Here is a 27,755-nt window from a genome sequence, read left to right on the forward strand (position 1 = left end):
GAGAGTAGGTGAATCTGGATCCCCTCAGACCTCTCTTCATGGCCAAGATGACCATATATTCATTGAGATCTCTGACCTCAAGCATGGCCATATTGAAGCGAGCCATAAAATCTCTTAATGTCTCTGTCTTGCCTTGCTTGATGGAGAAAAGACTATCTGATGTCTGTGGTACCTTTCAGCTAGTGCTGAAATGAGTCACGAAGAAATGTTCAAGCTGCTCGAAAGCATTTATGCTCCCCGACTGAAGCCTAGAATATCAGGCTCGAGCAGCTTTTCGAATAGTTGCTGGAAAGTCAATACATAAGAGGGCATTGGTTGTCCCTTGAATCATCATGAGAGCATTATAGCTCTCTAAATGATCAATTGGATCGGTGGAGCCGTCATATGGCTCCATCTGCGGCATCTTGAATTGAGATAGAATCGACTCGTCCAAGATACGCTGAGAGAGAGGTTGGACAGTGTGGAAGTCGTAGTCGTTAGAAGACCTCCGACCTTCCACTTGAAGTCGAGCAAGTTGGCGGTCGATCTCTTTGAACTTGCACTCGTAGTCATCGAGCCACCGTTGTTTGTGCATCCATAGTGACTACAAGACACGAAGAGCTGGGCTCTGTCAATGGAGGTAAAGGAGGAAGATCTTTTCGACGAAAAGATTGCCTCACAGATCCTGTAAAATTTTGAGCTCTGATCTTTGCCATGATCACTCATATTCGCCCTCCCTATCCAGCACGTCAATCTGTTGCGATCAATCCCCTGTTGCACCTATTGTGGGTGAAGAACACATGCAAAATGAAGTTCACACTGACCGATATTGTGTCCAGTGGAGACCCTCCGATGCTTAAGTCTGTGGGGAGTGGTAAATAACAGATAAGTATTTAAAGAAGCAGAGTTTCAGCTCCAAAGAGTCCTTACCACATGCTGTTCATTTACCTCCTTTATAGACGAGTAGTTGGTAACTATTTGTAATAGTTAGACACATAGATCCCACTTATCTCGACATTATATGATCGTGGGATGAGTGGTTGTACCTACCACTGATCATGTTCTGACTATTATGCGCTTTCTGCGCTAGTGGTTTCTGATTTGCCGACTATACGTCGGTAGTCTGAAGATGTCGACTGTATGTCGATAATTGAGGAAATCCGAATGACCATTGATAAGCAACTCTAATATGTCGATGGTCATCGATCTGAAATTAGTCGAGTCGTCATAGTTGGAGTTTACTAAGGATGGCTATGGACAGCCGACTGTAAATCGACCAACCGATTGATAGTCAGCAGTTCGTGCTTATTAGACCGATTAAAAGTCAAAATCAGAGAGTCGGTTGAATTACCCCAATAGATCTTTATTTATATTTGAAAATAATGATTGATTTGTATAAACTCATTGATAAGAGGAACGTAAATCTTTTTATCTCATATGGCAATAATATTTTGATTAAGAATGATAATAATGTGATTCTTATGTTTAGCATACATCAGGGAGTTGAAGAGATACACTTATTTATTAAAGATAATATCGACAATCCAATTTCTTCTATAGTTATTACTTCTGGATAAGATGTTGGTAAAATTCAAGTTAGAAGTCAACTTGGATGGAAAGTTGAAGGAGATATTGAAGGTCAAGTTGGAGAGGAAGTTGGAGGAGGGGAACTTGAACATGATGTTGGAGTTCAAGTAAGACCTGAAGTTCAAGCTGGCAATCAAATTGACAAGGAAGATGATGTGCTCGAGTTGTTAGAAGAAAATTATTCTTTTTTTGATTCAAATGATGATGAGTGAATAATGGAGGAAAAGTCGAATAATGGAGGAAAAGTCAAATAATGGGGATGACAATGATTCAACTGATGGGGGTAAGGATGAGAGATCTAATAATGATAACAATAATGATTATTTGAGTGATGTGAATTCTATTAAATCAGTGGATCTTTTCAATAGTAACGAGGACTAGTTATATGGAAAGGAAAAAAAACTTCTCCTTATTAAATGTAAAGGGCACACCGTTTAATGTTGCAGATAGGCGCAAATTATGTTTCGAAAAGAGCAGTTATTTATAGATGTGAATGAATTTAGAAATATATTGAGAGATTATGTAGTCATAGATAGCTATGACTTAAAAGGGATAAAAATAAATTTGAGAGAGTGAGTGCCCAATGCTTAGGTTAAGGATATACTTGGAGAATTCATGCATTCATTACACCTGCCAATAAGACCTTTATGATAAAAACTTTATAAGGACATCATACATGTGTAAAGCCTATAAACAATAATAATGCAAACTTCAAATGGATAACTAGGATGTTAGAGCCTCATTTAAAGGCTGAGCCACATATGAGTTATGAGTTAATATATCAAATTTTGGCTAAAAAACACTAAAAAAGTATAGTATCAAGCCACACATGATGCAGCTATATAGAGCAAAAATAAAAGCACTGGAAGGGATTGAGAGAATATGGTGAGTCTTATTCTAAGCTGTCTAGATATGTTGAACTATTTCGGATAAAATTCTAGTACATTAGTAAAGATTCAGTTAAATAAGAGATCTGCATAATCCAAAGAGTGCCCCATGTTTAAAAGGATCTTCATATACTTTGAGGCAATGAAAAAGGATTATCTAAAGAGGTGCAGATCTTAGGATTAAATGAATGCCATTTAAAAGGGCCATTTGATGGAGTACTATTTTTTCGACAATTTTCATTGATGGGAACAAGAGACTGTTTCCTGTAGCTTATGGTGTGATAGAGATAGAATGCAAAGATAACTGGAGATTCTTTTTAGAGTATTTATATCTTTGCATTAGTGGTGGCACAATAGACAACATACTAATTATAATATCTGATAAGCAAAATATATGTCCTCTATCATACTGTATGTTAAAATTTGCTTTGATTCTTGTTGCTTTGATGCATTCACGCTGTTGCTTTGATTTGCAACAAACTTGAAGGTTTGATTTGCTTGAAAATATATTGTTATCTACAAGTAAAATCCTACATACATGAGATAGTTTAACATTATGCCTTTGGTATGAATACATACAATTACCCAACTTGAATGATAACATTTGTTTTTTATTTTAGAAGTATATGAGATGTTGATTCAGATATAAGGTTAATGTATTTTCTACAATGATCCCTTTGACATGTATAGAATAACATTTGTTCCTTTTGACATGTATTGTTCTCTACTGCAATTTTGATAATATAGTCTTGAATGTAGCTCCATTGACCTCCTCTGTTTATGTGTTTATGAACGCAATCTTGAATATTTTACTCATATTGCTTATTCCATGTGTAGAATTTGGCAAATGTAGTTTCTGAAACATTCTCTGATGCTAACCATCATTTCTGTGTTAGGCATTTGTATTGTAATTTCAGATCAAATTTTTTTGGTTTGATGCTGAAGTTTGACTTTTGGAATACTGTTAAGGTATATGATCATTTGATATTTAATGATGCAATGAAAAGAATAAAAAAGCATGATGCCAAGTCTTATCAACACATGGCAAAATTACCTGTAATAATGTTGGCAAGGCATGCTATTTGTTCAGAAGCTCAGCATGACCACATCACAAATAATATGTGTGAGTCTTTTAATTAATGAGTGGGAAAGTTTAGAAGCAAACCCATTCTTGGATTGTTTGAGAATATAAGGCTAAAGTTGATTAGTAGATTACAAAAGAAGTATGCTAAAGGATATTCTTGGGAAGGTAAATTAACTCTATTTGCTAGATCTAGATTGGATAAAATCATACAAGCATCAAAGGTCTGCAAGTTGATACCAACAAGCAACCAAAAATTTTATGTGTTGGAAGGGGCCAGAAAATTTGTTTTTAATTTGAGTAAAAGAATTTGTACATATGGTGAGTAGGAAATCACTGGATTGCTATGTAAACATGTTGTACTATATGTTAGTTATACAAGAAAAGATTTAGAGGAATTATGTGATAAATGCTATATAGTATCAAAATATTTAAAGGCATATAGTTTTATGATTCATTTATTATCTGATACTAATCTTGATCCAAAGAACAATGATGAGAACTTATGGCCTCCATCTCTCGAAAGATTACTTAAAAGATCGAGAATAAATAGAAGAAAGAAAGGAAGTAAATCTGTTGGAAAGAGGTCCACCACTGTGAGGTGTGATAATTATAAGAGATTTGATCATAATCGAAGCACCTACCAACGTGCCCCTATGATAAAAAAAGATTGAATTATCAAATTTATTTCTTAACTTTAAAACATTAAATTTTTTACAGTATGTTGTGATTTTGTAGAAGAAAGTACAAGCACACCCTTCAAACCAAATGAATAGATCTCAATAGTCCTAGGTTAGTGATGGAATATCTACAACTAGATCTACCTTAAAGGAAAGGTGTGGATCTATTTCAAAGGGAAGATCTTCTTCAAGGGATGCATCTTCTTCTAGGATTCGATCAAGCAGAAAGAAGACTTAAAAAGTTGATAGAGGAAGTGGTGGATCTAATTCAAGGAAGATGATTGCACATTTAATCTCAAGCTAGCAAAGTAGCTTTGGGAATCTTTAAATTGGGCTGTTTGGATTGATATTTTTTTATCTTCTTTTGGATGTAAAAGATTGTTGGTTACTGCTTTTGATGCCATGTGGGTTGTCTATATTTTGTCTGTGGCGTATGTTTGATGATTAAGAGTTAGAAATTTTTTACTTTTTAATATATATATACATATATATTAAGCAAAGTATGGAAAAATGACATGTAGTAATGTTTGCATTCAATATATTATAGCATTATTTTAGATTGGAAAGGATACTGTTTCAAGCACTATTTATATTCAATATACTGTATGTATATCCAAATTGAATTTAAGTGTTTCATACCAGCTTATGCTTTTCATTATAGCCTATGCTTTCTATTTAGATTCAGTTGATATTATTTCTTGATGTTTTTATGCAGATAGCATTATTCTGATTATAAATAATCATTCGAACAGATTACTTATGATCAACAATTTTTACTTTTATGATCAGCAGGTTATAAAAAATCATTTAGTGCCATGTGAGACGTATTTATATGAGACATGTTTAGATTACTTTTATGATCAGCAGGTCTTTGAATAGATTTATCAAACACGTTCAGCTTACTTTCTAATGTATTTTGACTTGAATATGTTCAGATTACTTTCTAATACATTTTCAGATTTATTAAATTTATAACCTGAACAAAATCATGAGCAATTTTCATATCAAAGACATCTAAAATATTCAAACTTTAAATATGATAGGCAGACTGTTACACAAAAAATTTAAAACAAAAACTAAATAAAGGATAGAAATAGTCAAAAAGATCTAACAAGCACACTTTGTATTTCTAACTCAAAAAAATAAGATCATACATGAACTTGGATATTGTGCCAACTTTCATTAAACTAATAAGTTTTCCAAAACTCTAATACAATTAATTTCACTTAAATATAAATAAAATTATAAAAATAAGTAATACGAGCATTCCAACCAAAAATCTATTTATCACAGCACTACTTTCGTCTAATTCTTTAATCTTACAATACAACTTTCTTAACTCTATCCTTAAATCACTAATTTCTCTTCTAATATCTCGAAGTGAATCATCAACCGATACCAACGACTGACTTCTAAATTGATTATTGATAGGCAAGCACCGATCAACAAAGCAAAGTTCTTTACAACTATAATACAATTTGTCTGGATTTTTTTGAAAACTTGAAATTTTTTTGGATACTATGCGACTACAATGGCATCGCTTGTTGAAACAATCTAGCAACAATGAGCAACATTGAGAATCTGCAGTGAGTTGAGACATCAGGATATCCTGTAGAAAATACTAAACAACATTAGTTAATAAGAGGAAACAGAAATAGATGATGTAACATTAATTTCATATCAAGACAGCCAAGATTTGATGTCCACTATTAACTATTTTAATGGAAAACAAATAAAACAAAGAACCTATTTGATCATTATACTCTTCAAAGACTTCTAATTTGATAAGCACTAAGCATGTCAAATAACAAGTATCATTCTCCACCTATTTCATACATAGGCACTTTTAAAATGGACATTGGCACCTTCTAAATTGAAATAACACAAATAATTGTGCAAGACACAGGAAGGTAGTCAATCCCTATTTCAAAAGCACTCAAAAAAAATGTTTTACAATCTTTCTGAAAACAATACATTAGATAATAACACCAACAAATGTTAATAACTTGTCACAGGGTAAGCTTTTCTTTAACATATTTTTCAACCTGAAATATTTTCAAATGACAACAGGGAAATTGGAAATATACGAACATTATCCTTGCAATTCAGCCAATGAACTTGACCTAAAGCACCAAAAGCTTGTCACAAATAGGTTTGAAACAATGATACCCATAGGACTCTATAAACAAGACAGCTAGATCTTTATGATCAACACAGAGAATATTGTTCTATGTGATGAAAAACACAAACCTATCTTATGACTAATGCAGCTTGCGAGGATGTCAAAGTTTAATAAATTGCATGTATCTATGAGAAATTTCATAAATCCCTAATAAATTCAAACTAAACTCTAATAAGTAACATGCCTAACAATAAAGAGGCTAACGATTCCAATGAAGGACGCCAATCTAGGGTTCCGATAAGACATTGGATCGGACGGAGAGGATATGTCGGGAATGGAGAGGGCGAAATAGGTTTCAGTGGAAAGAGAGAAACTCGAAGGTAGTCCGAGGAGCACAAGAGACAAAGAGCGAAGATCACCAGAGCAAGAGGCCATCGTCAGAGAGAAGAGCAATGAAGCTAAAGGGATCTTAGAGGAAAAATCGATTTTTATAGAAAAAAAGGGTTCCCACTTCATTTTCTTATCTTTTGTTCGAGGCTATTTCACTCATTTCAAAAATTTGTAAAAACATGACAGTTAGATCCAAGTTGACATTAACGGACTGTCTAATGATATAGATTAGACTATAAGATTGAATAAAACACGAAGGATGTAGATGTAGATTTTCAAAACTTTGTATAACTGTAATTTCGATCTAATATCAAAAAGATTTTTATAATTGATCTAATATTTTATAATACAAACAGAACGCCATAAACTGAGACTAGCAAGAGGGCACCATAGATGTTAAAGCTTACCTTTTCGCGCCGAGGGATCCAATTGTTGGCACGGAGGTCAAGGAGATCATGGACCATAAACCTAAATCGTGGCACAAGCTGGGGGTTCGTCGTCAGCTCCTTCAGCCGGTTGAAATAAACATCATTAAAACGACGAGATTTGGGGCTTTCATCCAACTGCTTGCCAATGGTGTTAAAGACCTCACAGATTCCCTCGACATTTTCCTCGGCATGGCAAGGTTTGCCATCATGCCCCAATAACTCCTGTTAACAGTAACAGCGTCAGGCAATTATTTAAAACAGTGGACCACTCAAAAAATGCAAAAGAATCAGTTTTAAGATGAATAGTATGATCCGCATACTTGGATGATGTGATGCACTATTTTCTCTGGAACCATCTTCTGCTTTAGAAGCTCACAAATAAGACGGATGTTACCAAGAGTGCAGAGCCTCACCATTCTTTCTTTTTCTCTACATTCCATTTCTTGGTCTGGGCCTGTCAACTTTCTAATCTCAGCCCTCAGATTGTCAGCACCTTCAAATGTCTCCTGACAATTATTCAAGAGTATACGCTTGAAAGTGATTTCTTTCCCACCTGGTTCTTCGGGAGGGAATGGAGGGAGACTCTGATTTAGATCAGAACACAATTGCGCATACATGGGACAGAAGGTAGGCTCAAAAACAGCTTTTTCAAATATAAGTTTAGTGACATCCTGCATCATTAGTCTGTTTTAACAACTAAAATTTTGGGAGGGGCAGCAACTGTGCATAAATTCTGGGAAACATGAAAACTAAAAAGCAACTAAGCATAAATTTTGGGAAGCATGAAAACCTTTAGAATATCGGGTGTTGTGATTCCAGAATCAATCAGTTGTCCCTTGAGAACATCAAGTTTCTCTGGAGTCAGCTTATTCAATATACTGCATTAAAATAAATAACAGAAAATTAAAAAGAAGTCCAATTCATATGATCTTGCTTCCACCAATCCGATAGAACAAAAAATTGCACAAAAAAGGAGGGAATAGACATGTCTTATCAACAGATTCGGGGAAGAATAAGTTGCGGAAAACCAAATGTAACAACTTATAGAAGTTAGATTTAGAGTCATATATAAATCCACCTTCGAAACTAAAAGGTTAAAAATATATTTTAAAAAAAACATGATTAACATATGCCAGCAGGCTAAACTAAACAAGCATGTCAATTACCCCTTTACTGTCTTTAGAACCCGTTCTTTCTCTGTAAGATTGCCTCTTCGAGCAGACCATGGCATTTCAGCCTTGACCAGAGCGAGTGTAGGTCCCACCTAAATAAATTGCATGTTACAAATGTCAAAACAAAAAAGAGATCCATATAGACATTAACAAACAGATCGGACTGCATAAGTACATAAAGACTATAAACGAGCATGTTCCACGTTAAACATGAATGATCATTTTGAAGGTGGTGAAAGATGGTGCAACATTTTAAGCAATCAAAAGAAAGATTAACAATAATGACAATCCATGGCACAGGCATTTACACATGAATTAAGCTGTGAGTTCCTTTTTAACGAATTCCTATCAGGGCCCAAGAATGAGAATACAGGTCAAAGTTAGAACTATTACAGCCAATATTGCTAAAACAAAATTTTGAAAGTATAACAAAAATAGATCATATTCCGCATCTTTAATAGTCTATAGGTGGAGCAAAGGATGCAGTTCAATTGAAGGCACAAAGGGTTTCCTGAACAAATTATTTATTCTGCTTAAGAAAGATGGTTAGATAGGAAAGTGGTTGAGTTTAAAGAGAGTGAACACAATTAAGATGTCTTATTTAATATTAAAAAGAAGAATACAACTGAGTAGCTAATATTATAAACAAGAAGGATAAGCAGTATTACCTAGGTCAGAAAGAGGAATCGAGATGTCAACAGAATAAAAAAAAGAATTTACAAGGAATCAAGAAGAAACATCCCAGTTTGAAGGATGTAATCCTAATAAAAATTGGGGTAAACCAGAATCCCCCAGCTAACCTCATTGATGCCATAAGAGGCATTAGTTATTTTATATGCCTACATTTACTGAATGCAAAAGTAATATCTGGGCATTATTTTCATGAAATTATCCAACAAACGATTAAGGGAGTCAAAAGATGTTCTTTTCCCTTAAGAAAAAGGAAAAGCAAGAACATGCATGCTAGTTAGTATTAAATTTTTTAAATAAATATATGCAAACTGTCCAGCTCTGTGGAGGATTGTCATAGTGTAATTTCATGCTCACATGGTTAACTTATAGAGTGCATTATATCCCCACAAGTTCCTTGACAAGATTGACTCCTGCAGTGGATAGAAGATCCATGGTCAAACTGTTTAATAATCCAAGTTAATTGAGAAAGAAAAGAAAGAAACCATTTTTGCAGGTCTAACAGTTTATCCAATTCCAAATAGCAATTAGGCTGCAAAGACAAACCCATATGACTATCAAAGAGTTCTTGTAGTTTTTCTTCACAAAGAAAAAATTTCAGACCACAACATCATTGAAACCTCCATTGTTGTGCCCCCATAGGAAGTTGCCTATATCAATGTGCTTATGTTGAATGAGGTCTATTTTAGAAAATTAGTAATTCTATGTTTAGATTGAATTAGATGTGAAGTTCCGTTTTGGATTGCAAGTATGAAAGCAAACCAGAAGGGGATTGCATATTCCTCTTGCTTTCCATGCCTAGCTTTCTCATTCAAGCTTTTTTATGCAACCCAGCCCCATGCCAGGACCAGGCTAGCTTTTTTTAAGGCATCGGCGTTGCCCCCATGCTTCCATGATCATCAAATGCAGAAAGTTAGGAATTTGAGGTAAATATGAAGAACACATGCAAACCCACAGGAAGAACAGTAGCCTTTTCAGTCTTTCACAAGTTTTCATGTTTCTTAGGACTTCCCTCATTTCAGGAAATATGGTACAGAAACCAAATGATAGCAAGTATCAGTGTCATAATATTCTTGGATTTCACTTAAATTGATTTTCAAGTAGTCCAAGGAACCAACTTATGATTATTTTTGCCCAAATTTATGAGTCCATAGTGATATCTACATAAAAACATATAAAATATTTTTTATGTTAATGAAGCTTTAAACTTTTTGCTTGATTGAAATTCCTTTATGAGTCAAAGTCTGTTAATTCCTATGGCCATAACATGTAGGTTAGCAGTTGTTTCAAGATTAGAAAACATTGTTTCCGAGCTGTTTTAGTTAATAAGGGGTTTACATAAAGTTACTAATTTCAAAAAATTTCTTTTTTAGTTGAGATAGAGATCAAGTGGATAGGTGTGGTACAGTTTTTTGCTCTCCCCTTCTCCCTTCCTCTAGTTTTTTCTTCTTATTTTTCTTTCTTTTCTTCTCTGGCTTGCTTGTTGTTGTGCCATAAATTAGTTCTCAACCTATTTCTTGATTTGGTTTCTGACTCCAGAATGTTCTATTATTCTACAAGTAGTCCTAGACATCACCAAAAGGCCTATAAATTCCATACTTGACGGAACCTTAACCACTTTATTCATCCACTTTGACCCACCTAAACCCCTCAACTCCAAGCATTCTCAAGAAACTTATGCGACACCAGAACCTTTATACCCACAATCTGATCATGAAGTCTCTTGAAAACCTTGCAAGCATACTCTCTTGCATCCTAGCCCTAGATTCTAGTGTCAACCTTTATTTATGCTTATGACCAAAGTCCAAAATATACTTCCTCCTTACCCCATTAAACTTGGATCTGTCCAGATATATTATCCTCCTTGCAGCAGAAACCAAACCATTAAACCCTTCTAAAAATCATAGATTCCATGCCATTGCAAATATGCATCTCTGACCCCATAGAGTCCCACATCAAAAGCAAATCATATTATGCTCAAATTAGCTTTTGATCAAATAGCTAGTTGGATGTGTATTGAAACTCATCACAACTAAAGCAGGCATCACATGCAAAGAAGATTAAAAGAGTGCTGTAGATTGTACAAGAGTCAGGAGAGATGATGGAGAGACTTAAATTGACATAAATGGACGTTGTGAGGAAGAAAAAAATTGCAAGTCACAAAGACCAGATATGAAATAACTAAAACCAAGGACAATTGACGGTTACAACCTTCACATATGCAGGAAAGAATGGCACTAAAAATGAAGTAAGAATATCAGCAAGCAAAGATATGAAAGACAATTAATGCAGTTACAGAATTTCACCTTTAGTGGGTCCAGAGGAACAAATTAACATACAAGCATGAAAGGTGTGGAGCTCAAGGAAGTCAGAACCATGCTAAAAAGGTTCTGAATACTGGACTTGACTTTAAGAGAAAAATAAATGCAATGTCAACAAACTACCCTGAAAGAATTGGATAACACATGTTTCTCAATGCCGAAAAAAGCATTTAAAGTCCATGAAGGTGGCAGCAGAGGCGGCACAGCTTTTGTTATTCCGGGCCCTGATTCTACCTTTGTGATAGCAGGAGGATGCCACATTATGGACTCCACAGCTCCTGAGAGAGAGCTGAGGGCAGCTTGGACTGGACTTACCTATGCGAGGCGGGTTCTTAGAGCTGATTGATTGGTTTTGGAGGCAGACTCCTCTACAGTTATTAGGTGGATCTAGAGCCGAGCAGAGTCAATGATTGCCCACCCTCTTCTGTGTGAGATTTAGAAGGGCGATCAGGGAATGCACCTCCCTTGCAAACTGGGTAGCTTCTTATGTTGCAGGTCATTCAGGAAAGGTCTTGTGAACAAAGCTCAAGATGGTTCCATGTGGTTTGTGGGATATTTTATTTTCTAATCTTTTTGGATGTATTCATAGATGGTGGGTATGATCTATCCGCCTTATCAAAATAATAATAATAATTCCACTGTTTGAATGGTATTGTTCATAGGATAAACAAGGACATCCAATTGTATGAGGCTCCCACTACTATAGGGTCTGGGAAGGGTCAGACGTACACAGCCTTATCCCCTTATGTGGAGAGGTTGTTTCCATGCTTTGAACCCATAATGCCCTATTTGAGATGAAGAAACCTTATTGTTAAACCCTGTCCCACCCTCTGGTACTGTTGATAGCATAAAGCAAAAAAATTTAAGCAAGAAATTTTTAAGGAAGAGAATGTCAATATGTGCTGACTTAAATAGTTCTGTCAAGAGAAGTGAAGGGTATCAGAGGATATAAGGTGGACAATGGACAGAAGAAATGAATGTGATCAGAGAATAAATACTTAGGCCCATTGTTGCCCTTGAGCAATCGCATATACAGATTCAAAGACAAAAGTGAAAAACAATGAGATTGAGGTGAAATTCAAAAGCGGAAAAAACATGTCATATATAGCTTGTTCCTTCTTAAGAAGACATAAAAGAATATGTATTTGATGGTAGAGTTATACAAAAGATAGCCATACCAAAGCCCAAGTATGCACCTGGGGACAAGAAGAAAAGGGGTGATGCTATAAGATTCAAAAAAATAAAACAATATAAAGTGGTGAATGACAAATACAAAAACATGGTACTAAGCATCAAAGATTGGATCATTGCAGCTTTCTTATTTGCCATATATTATGACCCTTCACATAATTCTGTAAGGGTGTATATGAAGTTTACAATTTTACAAAAAAACTACTTTAAGAATGAGGTGCAAGAGTGAAAAAGGAACCAAATCCCAAAAGTAGCATGGATTGAAGATGCAGTTGACACAGTTTGACTTATGTTAGTCGCACATCAAGAACCAACCTGCTGCTGACTAGTTCCCAATTCTTGGAACTCTAACCAAAATCAATTCGAAAACACATTATCTCTCACATGTCCAAAAATAAAATATTTTATAATACAAACAGAATGCTATAAGCTGAGACCAGCAAGGTGGCACCATAGACGTTAAAGCTTACCTCTTCGCGTTGAGGGACCCAGTTGTTGGCACGGAGGTCAAGGAGATCATGGACCATAAACCTAAATTGTGGCACAAGCTGGGGGTTCGTCGTCAGCTCCTTCAACCGGTTGAAATAAACATCATTAAAATGACGAGATTTGGGGCTTTCATCCAACTGCTTGCCAATGGTGATAAAGACCTGACAGATTGCCTCGACATTTTCCTCAGCATGGCAAGGTTTGCCATCATGCCCCAATAACTCCTGTTAACAGTAACTGCATCAGGCGATTATTTAAAAATGTGGACCACTCAAAAAAAGCAAAAGAATCAGCGTTAAGATGAATAGTGTGATCTGCATACTTGGATGATGTGATGCACTATTTTCTCTGGAATCATCTTCTGCTTTAATAGCTCACCAATAAGACGGATGTTACCAAGAGTGCGGAGCTTCATCATTCTTTCTTTATCTCTACGTTCCATTTCTTGGTCTGGGCCTGTCAACTTTCTAATCTCAGCCCTCAGATTGTCAGCACCTTCAAATGTCTCCTGACAATTATTCAAGAGTATACGCCTGAAAGTGATTACTTTCCCACCCAGTTCTTCAGGAGGGAATGGAGGGAGACTCTCATTTAGATCAGAACACAATTGCGCATACATGGGACAGAAGGTAGGCTCAAAAACAGCTTTTTCAAATATAAGTTTAATGACATCCTGCATCATTAGTCTGTTTTAACAACTAAAATTTTGGGAGGGTCAGCAACTGTGCATAAATTCTGGGAAGCATGAAAACTAAAAAGCAACTGAGCATAAATTTTGGGAAGCATGAAAACCTTTAGAATATCGGGTGTCGTGATTCCAGAATCAATCAGTTGGCCCTTGAGAACATCAAATTTCTCTGAAGTCAGCTTATTCAATATACTGCATTAAAATAAATAACAGAAAATCAAAAAGAAGTCCAATTCATATCATCTCGCTTCAACTAATCAGATAGAACAAAAAATTGTACAAAAAAGGAGGGAATAAACATGTATTATCAACAGATTCACGGAAGAATAAGTTGCACAAAATTAAATGTAACAACTGATAGCATTTAGATTTAGGGTCATATATAAATCCACCTTCAAAACTAAAAGATTTAAAATTAAAAAATTTAAAAATATATATAATTAACATTCACCAGTAGACTAAACTAAACAAGCATGTCAATTACCCCTTTACTGTCTTTAGAACCCATTCTTTCTCTGTAAGATTGCCTCTTCGAGCAGACCATGGCACTTCAGCCTTGACCAGAGCAGGTGCAGATCCCACCTGATTAAATTGCAGATAATATTACAAATGTCAAAACAAAAAAGAGATCCATATAGACATTAACAAATAGAGGAGACTGCATAAAGTACATAAAGACTATAAACGAGAATGTTCCACATTAAACCAGAACGATCATTTTGAAGGTGGTGAGAGATGGCGCAAATTTTAAGCAATCAAAAGAAAGATTAACAGTAATGACACAATCCATGGCACACACATTTACACATGAATAAAGCTGTCAGTTCCTCTTTAATGAATTCCTATCAGGGCCCAAGAATGAGAATACAGGTCAAAGTTAGAACTATTACAGCCAATCTTGCTAAAACAAAATTTTGAAACTAAGTCTAACAAAAATAGATCATATTCTGCACCTTTAATAGTCTACAGGTGGAGCCAAGGATGCAGTTCAATTGAAGGCACAAAGGATTTCCCAAACAAATTATTTATTCTGCTTAAGAAAGATGGTAAGATAGGAAAGAGGTTGAGTTTAAAGAGGGTGAACACCATTAAGATGTCTTCTTTGATATAAAAATGAAGAATACAACTGAGCAGCTAATATTATAAAAAAGAAGGTAAACAGTATCACCTAGGTCAATAAAAAGGAATCTGGATGTCAACAGAAAAAAAAAAAAAAGAATGGCGTGAGTACAAGGAACCAAGAAGAAATTTCCCAGTTTGGAGGATGTAATCCTAATAAAAATTGTGATAAAGCAGAATCCCCCAGCTAACCTCATTGATTCCATAAGAGGTATGAGTTATTTTATATGCCTACATTTACTGAATGCAAAAGTAATATCTGGGCATTATTTTCATGAAATTATCCAACAACTGATTAAGAAAGTCAAAAGATGTTCTTTTCCCTTAAGAAAAAGGAAAAGCAAAATCATGCATGTCAGTTAGTATTAAATTTTTTAAGTAAATATATGCAAACTGTCCAGCTTTATGGAGGATCATCATAATGTAATTTCATGCTCACATGGTTAACTTATAGACTGCATTACATCGCCACAAATTCCTCGACAAGATTGACTCCTGCAGTGGATAGAAGATCCATGGTAAAACTGTTTAATAATCCAAGTTAATTGAGAAAGAAAAGAAAGAAATCATTTTTGCAGATCTAACAGTTTATCCGATTCCAAATAGCAATTAGGCTTCAAAGGCAGACCCATATGACTATCAAAGAGTTCTTTTAATATTTCTTCACCAAGAAACAATTTCAGACCACAAGCATTGAAACCTCCATTGTTGTACCCCTATAGGAAGTTGCCTATATCAATGTGTTTATGTTGAATGAGGTCTATTTTAGAAAATCAGTTATTCTATGTTTAGATTGAATTAGATGTGAAAGTTCAGTTTTGGATTGCAAGTACGGAAGCAAACCAGAAGGGGATGCAATCCTCTTGCTTTCCATGCCTAGCTTTCTCATTCAAGCTTTTTTGTGCAATCCATCCCCATGCCAGGACCAGGCTAGCCTTTTTTTTAACTCATCGACATTACCCCCATGCTTTCACGATCATCAAATGCAGAAGGTTAGGAATTTGAGGTAAATATGAAGAACGCATGCAAACCCACAGGAAGAACAGTAGCCTTTTCAGTCTTTCACAAGTTTTTCATGTTTCTTAGGACTTCTCTCATTTTAGGAGATATGATATAGAAACCAAATGATAGCAAGTTTCAGTCTTATGATATTCCTGGATTTCACTTAAATTGATTTTCCTGTAGTCCTAGGAACCAACTTATGATTATTTTTACCCAAATTTGTAAGTCCATAGTCATATCTACATAAAAAGGTATATAATATTTTTTACATTAATGAAGCTTTAAACTTTTTGCTTGATTGAAATTCCTTTCTGAGTGAAAGTCTGTTAAGTCCTATGGCCATAAGATGTAGGTTAGCAGTCATTTCAAGACTAGAAAACATTGTTTCCGAGCTGTTTTAGTTTCTTTAATTAGGGGTTTACATAAAGTTACTAATTTCAAAAAATATATTTTTTAGTTGAGACAGAGATCAAGTGAACAGGTGTGGTACAGTTTTTCGCTCTCCCCTTCTCACATTCCCCCTCCCTCTAGTTTTTTTTCTTCTTATTTATCTTTTTCTTTCTTTTCTTCTTTGGCTTGCTTGTTGTTGTGCCATAAATTAGTTCTCAACCTGCTTGTTGATTTCGTTCCTGACTCCAGAATGTCCAATTATTTCACAAGTAGTCCAAAACATCACCGAAAGGCCTATAAATTCCATACGTGATGGAACCTTAACCGCTTCATTCATCCACTTTGATCCACCTAAACCCCTCAAGTCCATGCACTCTCAAGAAACTTATGCGACACCGGAACCTTTATACCCACAGATCTGATCATGAAGTCTCTTGAAAACCTTGCAAGCATAATCTCTCGCATCCCAGCCCTAAATTCTAGTTGCAACCTTTATTTATGCTTATGACCAAAGTCCAAAAGATACTTCCTCCTTACCCCATATAAAACTTGGATCTATCCAGATATATCATCCTCCTTGCAGCAGAAACCAAACCCTTCTAAAAAACAAAGATACCATACCATTGCGAATATGCATCTCTGACCCCATAGAGTCCCGCATCAAAAGCAAATCATATTATTCTCAAATTAGCTTTTGATCAAATAGCTAGTTGGATGTGTATTGAAACTCATCACAACTAAAGCAGGCATCAAAGTCCAAAGAAGATTATAGTGCTGTACATTGTACAAGAGTCAGGAGAGATGATGGAGAGACTTCGATTGACATAAATGGATGTTGTGAGGAAGAAAAAAATTGCAAGTCACAAAGACCAGATATGAAATAACTAAAACGAAGGACAATTGATGGTTACAACCATCACATATGCAGGAAAGAATGGCACTATAAATGAAGTAAGAATATCAGCAAGCAAAGATATGAAAGACAATGCAGTTATAGAATTTCACCTTTAGTAGGTCTGGAGGAGCAAATTAAAATACAAGCATGCAAGGTGTGGAGCTCAAGGAAATCTGAATCATGCTAAAAAGGTTTTGAATAGTGAACTTTACTTTAAGAAAAAAATAAATGCAATGTCAACAAATTACCCCAAAAGAATTGGATAACTATGCTTTTCAATGCCGAAAAAAGCATTTAAAGTCCACGATGGTGGCAGCAAAGGCGGCCCGGCTTTTGTTATTCGGGGCCCTGATTCTACCTGTAGCGGCAAAAGGATGCCACATTATGGACTTTGCGGTTCCTGAGCCAAAGTTGGGGGTGGCTTGGACTGGACTTACCTATGTGAGGCTTAGAGCTGATCGATTGGTTTTGGAGGCAGACTTCTCTACAGTTATTAGGTGGATCTGGAGCCAGGCACAGTCAGTGACTGCCCACCATCTTCTGCATGACATTTGGTGGGCAATCAGGGAATGCACCTCCCTTGCGAACTAGGTAGCTTCCTATGTTGCAGATCATTTAGGAGAGGTCTTGTGGATGAAGGTCGAGATGGGTCCATGTGGTTTGCGGGATATTTTATTTTTTGACTTTTTTGGATGGATCCATAGACAGCGGGTATGATCTCTCCGCCTTACTAAAAAAAAAAAAAAAATCCACTGTTTGAAACTTTGAATGGTAGTGTTCATAGGATAGAAAAAGGGCATCCCATTATATGAGGCTCCCACCACTGTCGGATTTGAAAGGATCAGATGTACGCAGCCTTATCCCCTCGTGCGGAAAGCTGTTTCCATGCTTTGAACCCATCACACCCAACCTGAGATGAAGAAACCTTATTGTTGCACCCTGTCCCACCCTTTTGTACTGTTCATAGCATAAAGCAAAAAATTTTAACCAAGAGAATGTCAACAAGTGCTGACTTAAATAGTTCTGTCATGAGAAGTGAAGGGTATGAGAGCTTATAAGGTGGACAATGCACAGAAGAAATGAATGTGATCAGAGAATAAATACTTGGGCCCACTGTTGCCTTTGAGCAATAGCATATACAGATTTAAAGACAAAAGAGAAATACAGTGAGATTGAAGTGAAATTCAAAAGTGGAAAAAACATGTCATACATTGCTTGTTCCTTCTTAAGAAGACATAAGAGAATATGTATTTGATGGTATATTTATACAAAAGATAGCCATAACAAAGCCAAAGTATGCACCTGGGAACAGGAAGAAAAGGGGTTATGCTATAAGATTCAAACAAATAAAACAAGATAAAGTGGTGAATGCCAAATACAAAAACATGGTTCTGAGCATAAAAGATTGGATGATTGCTGCTTTATTATTTGCCATATATTATGATCCTTCACATAATTCTGAAAGGGTGCATATAAAGTTTACAATTTTACAAAAAAACTACTTTAAAAGTGAGGTGCAAGAATTAAAAAGGAACCAAATCACAAAAGTTGCACGGATTGAACTTGCTGTTGACACAGTTTGCTTTATGTTAGTGGCAAATCAAGAACCAGCCTGATGCTGATCAGTTCCCAATTCTTGGAACTCTAACCAAAATCAATCAGCATTATAGGATGAGAACGAAACCAAAACAATTCAAATCACGATCTGGTTGGTTCAATTTGGTTCTCTAATTACCTAGAGAGCATAACTTCAAATCAGTAAAATGACATGTTTCCAAGGAAAATTAGAGTGTGAGGGACTGAAAGGGTGGAGGTAACAATTCATGAGACCCAAGGAGCTAAGGGATTGCAGGAATCATGAATCTTGGGGGATCAACAAGCAGCAATCATGAGGTGCTAACGGACCAAAAAGGAGTTGTGACTCAGGCCATGAGTAGCAGCAGGTGAGAAGGGTTTGAATCTTTGAATAGACAAGAACTTAATCATCTAATCCTTGTCTAGGTTAAAAATATTATACATATCTTAACCTGGTTAGCATAGATGATCCTATAAAATATAAATACACCTGTATATTTATCCGTATGGTATAGTATCAGCTTGGTTCCGATTATATCAGTTACTTGACCCCCTGAACTGGAAATAAGCCAATGCAACTGCATTTATGAAAAGGAGAACTTGTTTAGAACTGATTCCCAGTTAAACGCCAACCGAACCAACCCAATGATGCCACTTCATTCAGTTCTCAAGTTAACTTCGAAACATGTAGCCAAACGTTGCAAATCAGAAGGAGCACTATATTTTATGGTGCACAAAATTCAAAGTCATCTAGGCATCAGGATTCAAAGCATAGTTCAAGAATAGCAAGAACATGATTATTTCAATCCCTGCTTCCATGACATAGTAATAATTAATCAATGGTTGATGTGGAGATCAAGAAGATGATAAAAAAGGACATCACATTTTCAGCTATGGCAAGAAAAAATATGACAACAAAGCAAGGCAAGGGAAAGTGATGCCCTTTTGTAAAGAATTCAATTTATGCGAGTTATCCAAAGTGGGCCAAGCACTGAAATGAAACGCGATTTGATAGCATGATCCATCTCTTTGCTGATTAGAAGTCCTGAGCTTCTACACCCGATTATCTTGGAGCACTCTTTTAGCATCATGCCTTGGTGATCAAGCAATAGAATTTTTCAAAGTTGTGCTTCACATCCTGGCAGCATAGGCACCAATTTATCCTTTTTCTTTTTGTGATAACAAGATTCCACCTTGACTAAGTCAATTGTGTGACCAAGCCGAATCAAGTAAAAATAAAAGTATTATTAAAAATTATACAACAGTCACATGGTTATGAAGCAAAACCTAGGCTATAGAGAACAAGTAAAGAATTATGGTGGCAATCAATGGCATAACATCCGGCCAGCCATGGAGAATGTCCAATTCCATCCTTGATTGAAAATTGGGTATAAGGGGCATAGGAAAGAGTTATTTTCAGCATGTGAGCAACATAGAAGATAAAAGCAGCAGGATAGAACTAATGCCATGGGATAGGAATTATATAGGCATGTAAATATTTCATTCTTAAAGTGCCCATATATATAATAGCAAGATGATAAAGTTTTCCATGCAAGCTAAGTAATCTGACATCTAAGGGCAAATCTAACAATACTAACTTACTTTTTTAATACACTGTGAGTGTATATGCATCTATGCATATAGTGTATACGCGTATGTGCGATAAAGTTTTCCATAAGAACTAATTGATTCAACAAAGTTTTCCAATGCAACTAATTAATCACAAATCAAGGACAACTCTAACAAACCCACATACCATAACTCATTCTTTTTAGTATAAAACATATATGAATGTATATTATAGACATAAATGTACTGTATTATGAAGAGCGAGTTCAAATTTTGGGTCTATCAATTTTCTTCCAATTTTTCCATTACTTCTTTTTCTAACCGAATCTTACCAGAAAGAATTTATTACAATGGTATAGTAATTATCTGGAAGAAATTGTCCTCTTGTCCAATAGAAATATCTTTTCTTAACTCTCTCCTCCCCCTCCACTTATGTCTGACAGCATACCCCCATTCCCCATCTTCTCCTCCCATTATGTACATCCTAACTAATCATGAGATTTTAAGGATATGCTACCTAACTCTTTTTTTTCAATATACTGAACTCTAGATTCCACTCCCATTGGCTTCTCTCCCCTTTGTACTGATCTTTTCTTAAAACTCCAACCTCTAATTAGTCTTACCTTATTTGTAACCTTTTAGTAAAATAAGTTTAACATGGCACCAATAATACAATATTGCTTCATTTGTTATAAGTTTCTTCTTTATCTACAATAATTATTCTCACATATGTATACTGTTTCTTGATATTGTTAGAATTCTTTCTTTTTTCTTTCTCTATATTAGTTTGCATGCATGCACGGTAGAGTGTGTCCTTTTTTATTTTGTGCATGTGTGTGTTAAGTATTTTTGGTTTCCTTTTTTCTTTTTTTCTTTTTTTTTTTTTGCATGCATATGCAAATATATACTTGCACGAGTTTGGACCTTTTTCTTATTTCAGGACGTGCTCCTGCTTTAGTCACTACATCCTGATGGACCAACAAATTCAACCAGACCTTGAAAACAATAGATTACATTCAAAGTAATGATGATGACAACGACAATGACGACAACGAAGATGATGATGCTGATTTGCACCACATTCAATGGCAAGAGATACAAAAGCACACAGGCGATCAAAAAAGAATTTTCTAAAATAAAAGTTTAATAAAAAAAAACTCTGGATACCTGATGAAGTTGCAGAAGTTGGTCTCTTGTATGACAGAATGCATTCATGACCTTCAAACCATGAATCTCCGATCTGATAAAAGTTTAGAATAGTTTTATATCCCAGTAGCCATTTCTTCCAAATAGGATATAGAGGAGACATAAGAAAGCAGAAGCAGAACTGCACGCTCTTTGCAATTTAGAAAACCTGGCATCTAATCACATATGATACAAGATACATGGAAATTCAAAAAACAACCAATTTTAGATTAAAAAATCCCGTGCCTAATGATCTCAAAGAACAATTGTGCTATTCTTTCTTCGTATTTACATTACTTATGTTCGACGCCATGACCCAATTGAATGAGCTATAAGCACTAGCAGAAAGAGCATAAGCCACGCAACACCATCCACATGCTACAGGCCAATACCAGAAATCGTTGGGATAAACAACATTGATAATACAAAGCATGAGGAAAATTATTAAAAAGAAAAAGATGTTCATAACAAAGACGATGCATGTATTTGCACATAGAATCCCTGGACCAAGAAAGTTCAATTCACGGGCTAATAAAAAAAGCCTTGCTCAACACCACTTACAATCATACTCAGAACAAACAAACAGTCAAAAAAACAAATTACAAATCCAAAGATACTTCATCAGGAATCCTTTCAAACTAATTCTAAAGCAACTTTTTGAGCATGTAACTAAGCTAATAAACAGCACAAAAAAAAAACAAAACAATTTTTTGATAAGCAACAGAAAATAATGCATCACTCCAGGTCCAGATACCATAGATAACATAATCCTTTTGTTATCCAAAGAAACTGGCCTCAGCGGGTCCAACTAACCAGATCGAACCCGAACAATTTCAAGCAACCGACCAATAAATCCATTAATATAATTAGAATCCCTATCTCCCATACCATATCAGATTAAATCCACGGTGCCAAAAGATAAACAAAGAAAATAAGAAAACAACGCCAACGATATAAACTTCCACGGATCAGATGGAACCCTATAACCGAAGAAACGGACACGCCGACCTTGAGAAGCAGGCGGTGCCGGCGCCGCCATAAGGGCTGAGGACAGGGAGATCCGAGGAGGAGGAGCTGAGGGAAGAGCCGCCGAAGTCGAAGCGGGGGGCAAGGGGTCTGCTGCCTCGGTTGCCGCCGCCACCAGGCCCCACGCTTAAAACCATCTGATCCGACTGCATACCTCGCCGGAGACCCTCTCCGCGGGCGATGGTGCGATCGCGCGGACGGCCGGCGGATCGAAGCCGACGAGCAAGGGCGATGAGGAGGGAGGAGGTTACAGCAAGAGGAGGAGCGAGGCGAGACCTTCGCGAAGCACCTTCTCTCTGTCTCTCTTCTTCTTCTTCTTCTTCTTCTTCTTCTTCTTCTCTTTTTGATATAGGCAGACGATCGCATCATTCTGATGCAAATACGACCCAAAAAAAAATCAACATATAAATTACTGTAGAATATCCGTAAACATACGCCTCTGCGATGTCATGATCGTATGATCGACAACAAATGACACTACTCAATATATAATATTATTTTCTTTTCAACAGATACGAGGAGCAATCATCTTAGAAAAATAATTAAGAAACTCCTACATATCATAGAGCAGCGTATGAGTTCCCGTTTCATATTATTTCGTATCTAATCAACGACAGTGGTAGAGTCGTTCTCTATACAAATACCTTCTGTATGTAGCTCTCATCGTGCATAAGAAATGTCCGCCCAGATTGCCACCTAAGATCGAAAAATTGAATAGATGTGAGCTTCCAACGGTCAACAATCTATCCTTGAGATCTCGAATAACAAAGTCCATATCATTTTTGTCATTTCTGATGCTATCATTGATCTTGCTAAATAATTAAAAAAAATTTAAATAATGAAAAAAAAATCTTTCGAATCGCTGCGAGCGCAGCAGAAGAGTCCCGGAGAATAGCGGTGGCAGGCCCCCCTCCCCCCTCTCTCTCTCTCTCTTCGGCGAAAGAGAAGGGCGAAGAAGAAAAAAGGAGAGAGACGAGAGGGCGAGGTGGAGGGGAGGAGTGAACCGATCTGGGGTTTAGGTATTTTCGTAATTAAGTTTCTTTGAAGGGTTAAGAGGTATGATATATTTATATAGCATTGCCGAGAAGCCTTTAAGATTTATCGTTGATATTTTTGATGCTTTGATATTTTGACGGCTGACGGAATCAGCCTTGTGTTTTGAGGGGAATATCGGATACTTCTTGTCGGCTACGCTGATGCTGTCGCTGTCAGTGCCTGTTGCACTCGTGCTCTCGAAAGTGTACCATCGACCGTTAGATTGATGGAATCTATGATCCGAACCATCTATCCAATCGATCGAGAATATTTTGTGATTTACATATATTCCTTTCCATTTTAACTTTAGCGAGTAGCCATTTAAACTTGACACTTGGAATCCCGATCGCCAGCAAATCCAATTGACACCATGCGTATAGCATGAGATTAGCCCTACCCAAAGTTATTAAACCCGGCCCAGATCTTAACCCGGATAAGGCACCGGGTTAATGGGTCAGCGGTCCAATCGTCGGGTCAACGGTTGAACCGACGGGTCAATGCACAAATCATAAAATCTAAAATTTAATAACCTGTTTATATCCAGAAATACAATAATAGTCCTGATAATATATATTCCAATACTACAAGTATCAAAATACAAATGAAACAAAACTGTAATCCTATAAATACAAATAATTAGACTAAAATATTGATGAATATAAAGATTTAATGGTATAAAGTTATAAATGCATAATAACTAGTAGTTTAAACTTTAAAACATAACCATCCACATCTGCTAGCAAAATGAAAAGTTTTAACAAACAAGTACATAATAATGTACGATATTTCACTTCAATATTTTTTTAAAAAAAAAGTTAAAAGTGATAAACAAGTACACAACATAAAAATTCAAGCTAATGGACTGAAATTTATGTCAATATTTGCAAAAACATCTTCTTGAGTTGCAATGTTCTCATCTCCTCCATCTTCTCTCCTATTCGCATCATTTCCATCATTTTCACCATCATCACCATCCAAATCTTCCAAGTTCAATATATCTACAAAATCATAATTTTAACAAAAAGTTAAAAAGAAAAATCATATGTAATAAAATTATAATAATATTTTATTCATAAACTATATAATAAAATAATTCGCTCACCATTATTATTATTTTCTTGAATAGAACATGATGCCAATTCACGGTGAAAAATTTCTAATTCCTCACTAGTTAACTCCGATGGCTCATCGACTAATATCCACGCATCATTATCACCAAACAATTCAAAGTCAATAGGATCATAGTTGCGACCCTTGAAATAAAACCTGTATTTAATATTTGTTAGTTTGAAAATTAAATAACAAAAAATAAATACAAGCAATTGGATATCATTCACAATAAAATTACCTTTGTTGTAGTCTCAAATTATAGTGCACAAATACTAGATCATTAAGCCTTTGATGCTCTAACCTATTTCTCTTTTTAGAATGAATATGTTCGAAGATGCTCCAATTTCTCTCGCACCCGGATGCACTACAAGTTTGGCTTAAAACACGAATAGCTAACTTTTGCAAATTAGGTGCACAACTTTCATAGGTGACCCACCATTCATCTAGATACAAAATATTGTATTTGTTAAAATAGAATGTAATTGAAAAAACTTTATATCAATAAAACTAATGAAAGCATAAGAACATAACTAAGGAACAAGCTTACCTGGAGCCAAGCGACTTCGATCATTTATAGCCGATGAGCATCCAAAGTCATTTTCTGCATTTCTAAATAATCTCATCTCATTAGTTAAGTTCCCCTGCAAGGTTGGATTACCAAATGAATATCTCTCTATGACATCTAAGAGTCCAGAAACACTACGAGGATGTTTATCCATAAGTTCTGAGTCATATTGAAAACATGGATTCAACCAAAACCCAGCTGCATGAAGATTTTGGTGTAATTGCAAATCCCACCGAGAATCAACTATTCTCAAATAAGGTTCAACTACAATCTTTCTCCTTCTAAATCTCTTGATCATTTCATCTCTAGCTTGATGCATAGCATGATACAAGTAACCCATTGAAGGTCTATCATCACTGTCAACAATCCTCAAAACTCGAATTAAAGGCTCTGTTAGTTTAACAATGGTTGCACATTCATTCCAAAAAAGAGAATTAAGCACGTCATCGGTGAGCTTTTTTCCTTTACTATCTTTAGCATAAGCTGAAGTTGTCCATTCTCTAGAAGTCACCATTGCTCTTAATGCATCTTTGTGGCCCAATATGCTTTGTAAAGCAATAAAATTGGTAGCAAAACGTGTAGGTGCCGGACGAATTATCTCCTTTCCATCAGTAAATTTTCTCATCAAATATAAAGGATAACAATGATTATAAATATATTTTGTGATACCTGCAGCATGGGCTACGGTGTTCTTCACTGAAACTAACTTGCCAATATCTTGCATGATGAGATTAAGACAATGAGCAGCACAAGGTGACCAAAAAAATGTAGGAAAGTCTTGCTCCAATTTTTTACCTGCAGCAACATAGTTTGCAGCATTATCAGTCACTACATGAACCACATTTTCAAAACCAACGGACATGACAATTTCTTTGAACAACTTATACAACATATCAGCTGTCTTTGAGGTATCTGAAGCATCCACGCTTTTCAAAAATACGGTCCCTCTAGGACAATAAACTAAAAAATTATTCAAAGTTCTCCTACACTGATCTGTCCATCCATCAGCCATGATTGTGCATCATGTTTTCTTCCATGTGGCACGAAAGCTTTCAACATACTTTTTCACCTCATCAACATTCTTGGTTAACAAATAATCACGAACAGAATGAAAATTTGGAGCTTTGTAACCCGGCCCCATACTAGCTATTGCATCTATCATGCACTGATAATACTTAGAGTTGACAGCATTAAATGGCACACATGCATCTATCATCCATTTTGCCACTGCAAGATCACACCTTTCAACTGCTTCTTTGTTTTGCAACAAGCTTTTTATAGTTGGTTGAGCACCAGGAGTTGTTCTGGGCATGAAATAATTTTCAATTGTTCCTAGTTGTTTTCCTTTTCCACCTTCTATATTTTTACCTCTTGTATTACCCGTAGACTTGTTTGATGAGGGAGGAATTTCTTGTATGTCATCATCTTCACCTAATTGCCTATAATATACTTGTTCCTCATGTTCCTTATGCCTTGCACTAAAGGGATTGTAATCTTCACCCATTTCCTTTGTTCTTTTCTTCTTCTCACTAATAGCTTGAATATTTTGTATCATTTGATGGCGAATATCCGCTGGTACCTTGCGACATGGTTCTACTTCTCCTTTTACTCCTGCAAGATGTTGTTTGAAGCGATTGATCCCACCACCAGCAAATGACTTTCCACAATACAAGCATGCCAACTTCATCCTTTTGGTATTACCACTAAGTTCAGGAGCTTCTCTACAATGATTCCATGCAGGATCACTTTTACCTCTAACCCCAGTTATTTGAGTGGATGAAGTATTACTTGAATCATCCATGGATGGCATACTTCCCTCAATAGAGGCCATTTTGATAATCTACAAGAAAATTAAATTAATCTATAATTTATAAGTAGAAGATAAAATAAATAAATAACAAGATGAAGTCATCAACATCTTCTTTCATTTCTATCCAAATTTTTTTTTTCATGATCCTATAGAGTCAAACTCATGGTGATCACAGATTACAGAAATTAAAAAAATAATATTTAATATTTACCGGATCAATCAGTATAGCATCATTATAAAAAAAAAAATTTTTTTCATGTTCACGGAATTATGGGTGTTTACTGTACTGTGATGTTTACAGTAATACTGTATTACTGTGACACTGCAGTAAAACTGTTTACAGTAATACTGTATTACGGTATTACCGCACTCCGCAGGCGCAGACAGTCACAGGCGCAGACAGTCACAGGCTCACAGTCACAGCCACAGGTCACAGCATTTAAAAAAAAAAAAAAAAAAATCACCGTGTCCGCGGCTGTATACGGAGGAGGAGGAGGCGGCGGAAGGGGGAGGAAGGCGGACGACCGATGGCCATATGGAGGAGGAGGAGGAGGAGGAGGCGGAGGGGGGAGCGTACGGAGGAGGAGGAGGCCGAGGGGGGAGGGGGTTGAGCGTACGGAGGAGGAGAAGGAGGCGGCGGAGGGGGGAGGGAGCCGAGGGAGGAGGAGGCAGAGGGGGGAGGGAGTCGAGCATACGGAGGAGGAGGAGATGGCGGAGGGGGGAAGGAGCCGACGGAGGAGGAGGCAGAGGGGGGAGGGGATCGAGCGGA

The 27,755-nt window shown here is 36.2% G+C and overlaps 2 protein-coding genes across 5 annotated transcripts; both read right to left on the bottom strand.

The window, feature by feature from the left end:
* Window positions 1-5,365: 5,365 nt before the first annotated feature.
* LOC105049867 (uncharacterized) lies at window positions 5,366-23,473 on the bottom strand. Of its 4 annotated transcripts, none has more exons than XM_073261726.1 (12): window positions 23,111-23,473; window positions 22,449-22,836; window positions 21,423-21,495; window positions 14,190-14,287; window positions 13,810-13,897; window positions 13,340-13,690; window positions 12,999-13,241; window positions 8,321-8,418; window positions 7,945-8,032; window positions 7,568-7,825; window positions 7,134-7,376; window positions 5,366-5,835 (listed from the first exon to the last, which is right to left on the bottom strand). In XM_073261726.1, the coding sequence occupies exons 2-12, from the start codon at window positions 22,616-22,618 to the stop codon at window positions 5,437-5,439; spliced, it is 2,109 nt and encodes a 702-aa protein (XP_073117827.1). In that variant the 5' UTR covers window positions 22,619-22,836; window positions 23,111-23,473; the 3' UTR covers window positions 5,366-5,436. The 4 variants fall into 4 exon arrangements, with proteins under 4 accessions (XP_073117827.1, XP_019708043.1, XP_010927942.1 ...); XM_019852484.3 differs by having other exon boundaries at window positions 7,475-7,825; window positions 23,111-23,467; XM_010929640.4 differs by having other exon boundaries at window positions 5,366-5,823; window positions 7,475-7,825; window positions 23,111-23,464.
* Window positions 23,474-24,350: 877 nt separating this feature from the next.
* Window positions 24,351-25,801, bottom strand: LOC140851177 (uncharacterized). Its single transcript, XM_073242757.1, has 4 exons — window positions 25,159-25,801; window positions 24,850-25,054; window positions 24,604-24,767; window positions 24,351-24,499 (listed from the first exon to the last, which is right to left on the bottom strand). Exons 1-4 carry the CDS (start codon window positions 25,799-25,801, stop codon window positions 24,351-24,353), a joined length of 1,161 nt encoding a protein of 386 aa, XP_073098858.1.
* Between the last annotated feature and the right edge of the window lie 1,954 nt (window positions 25,802-27,755).

This window comes from Elaeis guineensis, chromosome 8 (genome assembly GCF_000442705.2).
Source record: "Elaeis guineensis isolate ETL-2024a chromosome 8, EG11, whole genome shotgun sequence".
Lineage (NCBI taxonomy): Eukaryota > Viridiplantae > Streptophyta > Magnoliopsida > Arecales > Arecaceae > Elaeis > Elaeis guineensis.